This window comes from Phaseolus vulgaris, chromosome 5 (genome assembly GCF_000499845.2).
Source record: "Phaseolus vulgaris cultivar G19833 chromosome 5, P. vulgaris v2.0, whole genome shotgun sequence".
Lineage (NCBI taxonomy): Eukaryota > Viridiplantae > Streptophyta > Magnoliopsida > Fabales > Fabaceae > Phaseolus > Phaseolus vulgaris.
In genome coordinates, this window is record NC_023755.2 from 33,467,012 (window position 1) to 33,475,928 (window position 8,917).

The 8,917-nt window shown below is 38.3% G+C and overlaps 1 protein-coding gene across 1 annotated transcript; it reads left to right on the forward strand.

Moving 5' to 3' along the window:
• Positions 1-4,623: 4,623 nt before the first annotated feature.
• On the forward strand, positions 4,624-4,974 carry LOC137834346 (uncharacterized mitochondrial protein AtMg00810-like). Its single transcript, XM_068642405.1, has one exon. The coding sequence runs from the start codon at positions 4,624-4,626 to the stop codon at positions 4,972-4,974; it is 351 nt and encodes a 116-aa protein (XP_068498506.1).
• The last annotated feature ends 3,943 nt before the right edge of the window (positions 4,975-8,917 follow it).

Genomic DNA, 8,917 nt, shown 5'->3' on the forward strand with positions numbered 1-8,917 from the left:
GCATCTGATTTGTTTACCTTTCACACAAGCATCACATAGCCTGTTATCCTGAAATTTAATATTAGGTAAACCAGAAACAAGATCTTTAGATTTCAATTTATTTATGTGATTAGTGTGTATGTGAGCTAACCTCCTGTGCCATAACCAAGACTCATCACTTCTAGACAGTAAACACTCATTTGAAGAATCAGTTTCCATAATATCCAAGAGATATATGTTATTCACTCTCTTACCAGTAAACAACACCTTACCAGAGGAGTTATTTGAGATTGTGCAGCCATTTGACTTGAAGTTCACCTTGTATCCTTTGTCACATAGTTGGTTGATACTGAGAAGGCTATGCTTGAGTCCTTCTACATAAAGCACATTCTCAATAGTGGTTGAATTCCCAGTTCCAACAGTGCCTCTGCCCAGAATTCTTCCACGGTTATTATCCCCATAGGTTACATGTCCCTCTGCCTTAAGCTTCAAGCTAGTGAATTTTGTCAGATCTCCAGTCATATGTTTTGAACAACCACTGTCCAAGTACCATTGATTTATCTTGCTGCCTTTCTGCAAAACAGAGCTAAAATAATACAAACGGTACCCTTTTCAGTATAGGGTCCAGCACAGATTAAAACCTTTCCTTTGGTAGCCATTTTGCTAAGTTCTTAGGAACAAGATGTTTTCTAGCAATGCATGACCTAGAGGTATGACCAGATTTCATGCAGTAAAAACAAGTAACACGAGATGCCTTTTTGCCACTATTAAAAGCTGAGAAACCTGATTTTGCTGAAACAAAAAAACTTGAAACCTTTTTGACATTGGTTACATTTCCAGGGTTATAACCAATACCATTCTTGTTGAAAACAACATTCTGTGAACCAAGGAGAGACTCAAGATTCTCTCTTCCCTTAGTGAAATTGGAAAGGGTTTTTAGCAAATACTCCACTTGTTTTTCCAATTTTTTGCAGTTTTCACAGGTTTTAATAGAGGCATGCAAGCATGTTAGGTCAAGACTTTCCAGATCTATTTTGGCCTTATGCAGTTCTTCCTCAAGTGTTTTTACTTTAGGTGCAAGCACATTATTTACCTTTTGCAACTTACTGCATATTACAGCTAGTCTATTTGCTTCATCATGTGTTTCTTTGAAAGCAGCAAGCAATTGATCGTAGTTATTAGATTCCATAGAGAATTCACTTACTGAATCAGAGATTGATCCTTCATCTTTCACCATGAAGCACAAATTGTTTAACTCACTCTCAGTTGAAGAGCTACTGGTTGAAGATACTTCATTCTCTTCCCAAGAAATGTAAGCTCTCCTCCCCTTGCTCCTTTCAACTTTCTTGCTGGCATATTTGTCCTTTGATTGATTGTTTGGACAATCCATCTTGATATGCCTTGTTTTACCACAACCAAAGCAAGTGTAGTTAGAGGAATTTGATTCATTAGGTTTAGGATACCTTCTTTTCTGTTAGTTCCTATCTCTGCTTTTCTTCTTCAGGAATCTGCTAAACCTCTTTGTAAGTAAGTTGATTGTTTCATCATGTTCAACATCTTCTTTCTCTTCATTGATGTCACTCTGTGCCCTTGCTTTCAGTGCAAGTCCCTTGGGTTTCCTTTCTACTGTTTCTTGCTCTTTGAGTCTCTTGAGCTCCAGCTCATGCTCCATTAATTTCCCAAAAAGTGCAGCAGTTGACAGCTTTGACAGATCACGGCTTTCTGATATAGCAGACACCTTAGGTTGCCAGCTTCTGTCGAGGCACTTCAACACTTTTATGTTGAGTTCCTCTCTGTCAAATTCATTTCCCAATCCAGTAAGATGATTCACAATATGAGTGAACCTTTTCTGCACATAAGCAATGTCTCCTCGGGTTGCATTCTAAACAATTCATATTCTTGGATGAGAGAATGTTTTCTTGATCTCTTCACATCTTCAGTACCTTCATGAGTAACTTCCAAGACCTCCTACATCTCCTTAGCTGAACTGCATTGAGATATCCTGAAGAACTCATCCATTGTTAATGACGAAGTTATGATGTTCTTGGATACAAGATCATATTGAGTCTTCTTCTTTTCAATCTCATTCCATTCAGATCTTGGCTTTACCACTTCTTCATCCTTGACAACCTGCATTGGCACATAGGGTCCATGGACCACAACCTCCCAAATAAACGAGTCAATAGATTCCATGAAAATTTTCATTCTAATTTTCCAAAAAGCATAATTCATCCCATTGAACATAGGGGGTTTATTGATAGATGATCCCTCAGCAAAAAGCACTTTAAACTCAGACATAATTGCAAACAAACTTGATTAAAATACAAGTCCTAGCTCTTGATACCAATTGTTGGGTTCAATAATGTCAAAGTTCAAGAGGGGGGGTGAATTGACCTTTTAAAACTTTCGCACAGATTCGGATTTTATCACAGTACACAAAAAATAAATCAATTTATTTAGCAATGAACAAATTTATTTTTACACAATTTATGTATTAAAAACGTTTATATCAGCCAAGTAATTCTTGAAGTTATGCAGATTAATTTGCAAGCTATGCACACGCTGATTTTAAAGAGGAAACTATGAAAAGCAGAATCAGTGATCTTCAACTTCTAAAGCAAGAGATAAAAGTTCAATTACTAGCTTGATAATCAAACTGTTCCACAATCAAACTGTTCCAGTTGTAATCAACAGTTCATATATCTTTTTAACATAATCAAACAATTTTTTTAGAAAATAAGAACAGAACGAACAAGCCCAAAAAGAACAGATTTATTTGTAATTGAACAAATTCAATTTCTGACAGGTTAACAGATAAAGCAATAACCGAGTGCAAGGATGAAGAGAAATTGAACACACAACAATTATACCGGTTCACTCAAACGAGCAACATCCAGTCACACCTAATCCAAGGTGAAATCCACCAAACAAACGTATCAAACACACTTACACAACCACTGTTCTTGAACCCTACAAGAAACTTGGCACACTAGCTGAAAAGCACTATTCCAGCACACACACTATCAAGAAGAGTTTACAACCACACTTTACAAGAAATTGAAATATGAAACGAATACACCTGATAGAGAATGCAGAAATCTGCCTTAGACCAGTAGAACAGATTGCTCACACAGTGACAACACCTCTAATCAAGCCTTAGAAGCAACCAAGAACAAGCACACTTTGTGATTTGGAAAATCTTTCAAGAACACATGTTAATCCTCTAAAAATCCTTATTTCTCTATTGTAAACTTGTTTTCTCAATTGTATTATCAACTTTTAAATGCAGGAACAAACTCTCCTTTTATAGAAAAACATCTTATAACAGATTTTCAAAAAACAGTTAAAGCTATTATAAAAAGAACAAATTGAAAATAAAATGAACAGATTTATTTTCAAAAGCAGTTAGAGAATCTGTTATGTGAAGGAGAGTTAGTCAAACACCCCGGTGCAAGGATAAAACGTAAAAAGCCTTTTAAGGTAAACATGGAGAATCTATTCATTTACAAATGAACAGATTCATTTTCAAAATGATAACAGAAACTTAACTTCTTAACAAGTGAAACACAGTCGTTTTGATGGAATGAAGAATTTGTTAAAATACTTGATGCACAAAACATGATTTTCAAAAACACTTAATCAAGGCATCAGCTTAAGAAAAGAATCTATTCATTTAGAAAAGAACATATTCATTTTTTATGCAATAAGGATATTTTTGCAAAACATGTGAAAACAGTTTCATAAAACTTGTGCTTGCTCTTATCACATGGTCAGGGGTTAAGAGGTGAGTTACCTAGCAAAAAGCCTACTTTAAACAACCTCTAAACTATACCTAAGACATTCTTAAAGCAAATGTAACGACTAATGGAATTTACACAAATGGCTTCATCAAACACATGTCTTGAAGGCGCAGCAACCATCTTCAACAAACTTGGCACTAAACTTTTGTTTTCTACTACTTGCCACCCCGAAACTGACGGTAAGACAAAAGTGGTCCATAGAACTTTGGCCCAAATGCTAAGATGCCTTATTTCCAGGAACCAAAGGGTGTCGGAAAACTTACTTCCTCATATTGAGTTTTCTTATAATCGAGTAGTTAACTCTACTACTTCTCACACCCCTTTAGAGGTAGTGTATTGGTTCAATTCCCTCACACCCATTGACGTACTTCACATTCCTGTACTTGATGAGGTGTTGTGCAAGGATGGTTTTGAAAAAGCATATTTTATTAAAAACTTGCACCATCACATCAAGCTCCAAATTGAAAGGAAGGTAGGCAAGTATGCACAACACGCCAGTTAGGGGCGCAAGGCATTGATCTTTGAACCTGGGGACTGGGTTTCGCTTCACTTGAGGAAGGATCGCTTCCCTACTCAAAGGAAATCCAAAATCCTACCACGTGGTGATGGTCCTTTCCAGATCATTAAAAGGATCAATGATAATACTTATGAGTTAGATTTACCTATATTTGGTGCTACTAATGATAGTTTATTTGAAGAATTTGTGGCAGCAATGCATGGGGAGTTTGAAATGTCTATGATGGACAAGTTTTCCTTCTTCTTAAGGCTGCAGGTCAAGCAATAATAGGATGACATCTTCCTTAGCCAAACCAAGTACTGCAAGGAGATTCTCAAGATGTTTGAGATGGAAAATTGCAAAGAGGCATTCACACCAATGTCTACAAGCTATTATATGGATGCTGACTTGGCTGGAACAACAGTAGATCAAACAAAATTCAGAGGATTGATTGGTTCTTTGCTTTATCTCGCTGCTAGCAGGACAGACATCATATTTGCAGTTTGTCTCTGTGCTAGATGTCAATCAAATCCAAAAGAATCTTACTTCAAAGCTATAAAACGAATTCTGAAATATCTTAAGGGCACAACCACTGTTGGTTTATGGTATCCCTCTCACTCTCCTATTCATTTGGTTGGATATTCTGATTCTGATTTTGCAGGGTGTATGCTAGATAGAAAAAGCACAAGTGGGACTTGATAAGTTACGCCAAAACTTTTCAGGCCAAAGGACATGACCTTGTAGCAGTAACTAGCGACTTCGGCCATAAAGCCTTTTTTACTCTCGTCCTTCGGGTGCATACAAATCTGATTATGCCCCGAGAACGCGTCTAGGAAACTTAACAACCGAAAACTTCAGGCGTTGTCAACCAAGGAGTCTATGCTCGGGAGTGGGTAGGAATCCTTGGGACAAGGCTTGTTCAAATCAGTGAAGTCGATACACATCCTCCACCTCCCATTGGCCTTCCTTACCAACACAACATTTGTCAACCACTCAGGGTACAAGATCTCCCTTACATGTCCAACATCCAAGAGCTTTTGAGTCTCTTCTTGGATGACGAGGCGCTTATCTTCATTGAATTTTCTTCGCCTCAGAACCACTGGTTTGACCTTTTCATCCATAGTAAGCCGATGGTGCAGAAAATTTGGGTTTATCTCGGGCATGTCTGCGGATGACCACATGAAAGCATTCATGTTTTCCAAAATCACACCGGCTATCTTATCTTCTAGCTCCTTGAACAACGAGGTGTCGAGCTTGAACTTTTTCCCTGTTACCTCTCTCTCTTGAACTTCTCTAGCAGGTCTTGGTCGTCTCTAATTGATGACATTTGTCTCTGCAATCCATCCTGGTTCTTCTGCCTGGATGGTGATTGCATAAATTGTTCTTTATTCTTCAAGCTACTCTTATAGCATTTGTGTGTCGTCCTGATCGGCATTTAAGGTAATCACCCCTCCTTTAGAAGAAGGCAACGTCATCTTCATATGGGCGGTTGAGGCTACCGCGCCCAACCTGTTTAGGGAAGGTCGCCCCAAAAGTAAGTTGTAAGAAGAAGACGCATTAACAATGATGTACCTGATGGTAATCGTCCTGGTCGCGCTTTCATCATAAAAGGTTGTCCTCAGCTCACCATCAGACTTCTACTTGATCTCCCGCGAAACCATCCAAACATTCGTTGTATGGCCTCAACTTATCAGAAGATAACTGCAAGTTGGTGAACGTTCCCCAAAAAATCATATCGGCCGAGCTCCCCTGGTCGACCAAAACTTTGTGTACCTTTCACCCTGCGGTAACAACAGATATCACTACCGAATCATCCCTGTGAGGAAACACGTCTTCCAAGCCTGAACTTGTGAAGCAGAGAGTGGGCTCTAGAGGATAATAAGGTCTCCTTGTATCCAAGGACATCACCGCTCGTGCGTATCGCTTACGGTTGGAGGCCAAGCTTCCTCCTTCGGAAAACCCTTCGCAATGGTGTTCAAGTCACCATGGACCGGTGTCTCATGTGTTTGGTCCTTGATAGCAACCTCTCCATTTGGTTCTTCCTGGCTAGCTTCGAGATACTCCTTCAAGAATCCTTCCTTGTCCAGGCTAGCCAGTTGGAAACCTAAGGATATGCATCGCTCGACATTGTGCCCAAATGCTCGGTGGAATTCACACCAAGCATCTCCTCGCGATCCCAATGACCGATTTGTCTTTTGAGGAAACTTTAGCTTATCCATTACCCCTGGCATGCTCAAGAGCTCTTTATAGGATACATAGAATTTGGGCTTGGTGGCTGACCCTTCCCTAGCTTTTTGTCTTGGGCTCATCTCTCCTAGTTACATATGGGACGTACCTCGAGTCCGTTCTCTTCTCGACAGAGGTTTCATTGACCCTCAGGAACCGATCTTGGTTGCTCTCCCTAGGCCTAGGTTGCTTTAAGCGTGAGCTGCCATTCTTCCTGAGCATGGCCTCTTCTACCTCGATGTGAGCGACAACTCGTTCACGTACCTCAGAGAACGTCTCTGCTAGATTCCTAACTAATGAATCGCTAAACGGTCTTCCTGTCATCCCTCGTACGAAGGCGACAACCATCATCTCTTCATCGTGTGTTTGAAGTCTTATTGTGACCGCACAGAACCTATTGAGATAGTTTTTCAATGTTTTTCCCTCCCTTTGTCTAACGCTGAAAAGGTCGTACAACTTCGGGGGTTTGACCTTGTTGGCCGAGAACTGTTCTCTAAACAACTTGGAGAATTGGAGGAAAGAGTTGATGTGGCCATCCAGAATTCAACTAAACCATTGAAGGGTTGTACCTGTGAAAGCACCCATGAGCATCTTACATCACATGGCATCCGATCCTCCAGAGATGATCATTTGAGCCTTGAATGTCGTGAGATGATTTCCAGGATTCTATGCTAGAGAAAATGGCAATTTTAGGTGTGATATAATAAGGTGGCATGAGTTCATCCATGATTTGGTGTGAAAATGGCTTCGGGTCATCTCTGGTTGACAAGCTCGGAGAATGTTCCCTGATGGAACGTTAGTGCAGGCTCTTTCGTAATTTCTCATTGGTTTTGCACAACTCCTCATTAGTTTTCGAGTGTTCCTCTATAGCTATCCGGGAGACCTCAATTTCTGCCATTAGATAATCTTGCAGGAGCTCTTTCTTAGCTCGGGCTTTTGCTCGTAGCCACTCCTGCTCCGCCTTGGCTTCCTCTTGGACTCGCTCTTGTTCTCTTTGATATTCTTTGTTCGCCTCTTGGAGGTCCTTAATGGCCTCCATGAGTTATTGTAAGGCGGGGCATCGCTTCCTTCGGATCCCAACAGGTCTTGCCTTGTGTTCCTCATCATATTAGAAGGCTCAATCGCAAATTTGGATGAGATTAGGTTTTATCAGGGCCCACGGTGGACGTCAAATGTTCTTGTCGGTTGACCTTAGATGGATTGAATGGACAAGTTCCACCTCTGATTTGTCTCCAATTAGTGTTTTGAGGTACTTCGTACCTGTTGATCACACTCTGACGATCAAATCAGTGAGAGCATTCAAAAATATCAAATCATTTTCAATCTTAAGTATTAAGAAACAGCATACCTTTACTAGAGGTCTCAAGCCCCTTTTATAGATATCTCTTCAACGGTTTTCTCCAATCTCAACAGAGCGAGATTTCAACAGGGAGAATATAATATCAATAGAAAACATATAATCATAACAGAAAAACATATTGCTTATGTGCACCTTTATTCTTGGGTGCTTAACAACAGTAAAACATTTTGTTCACGTGTACATTTATTCTCGTGTGCTAACTACTTTATTCTCAACAAGTTTTATTGGTATTTAATTAACGTATGTATCATAAGCAATCGGGATATTCCTTTTATTTTAATTATCTTTTTCAAGTTATCTTCCAACATCTGAGCCGAACTCATGGCCCACCCTTTGAGCCCAGACTTGCCCAAAAATAAAGCTGACCTAATTGCTTGGACCGAGATCCCGAACATTCCTCACCACTACACTTGTATATAGCAATTTTTGAGACCACTACACTTGTATATAGCAATTTTTGAGAGAGAAAGAGCATTTGTTGTCTTAAAACCTAAACAAAAGTTAAACATTTCTAAATTTAAAAAGAAGATTTTTTTTAGATAAATATAGACTAAATCTATTTCATAACCTTGTACCTTAAACATATTCATTTTTCCAGTTATGTTAAACTTTCTCATCTATATTTATTAAAAAAATTTGGTTCTTACATAAATTCATTTAAAATCATTTAAATATATTATAATGATTGATATAAAGAGCAAAATCATTTTAAAAGATTCATTATTTTTAAAATTAATTTAAATATTATTATGCCTAAAACTGAAATGAAATTAGTAAAAATTTACTATTGAAATAAATTTATGTTAAAAATATTTAACTAAATTGTAATTTCTATTATAATAATTTAGATATTAATATATTTTAAGTAAAATGTTTAAAATTGCTATGGTTTCTTTTCTAAAATCAAATTGGTATATTATACTAATAAATTATTATTTTTAGTGAAATGGAACATCCTAACAAAAATAGTTACCCTTCTATAGTGCTTCCACTGTAGTTTTTCTAGATCTCCCTCCAATACAAGAAATTCTTACAGTGTACAAAATCACCACATGT

Bases quoted from the DNA above. Each gene is read 5' to 3' on its own strand.
- LOC137834346 (XM_068642405.1), top strand. From the start codon at position 4,624: ATGGAAAATTGCAAAGAGGCATTCACACCAATGTCTACAAGCTATTAT.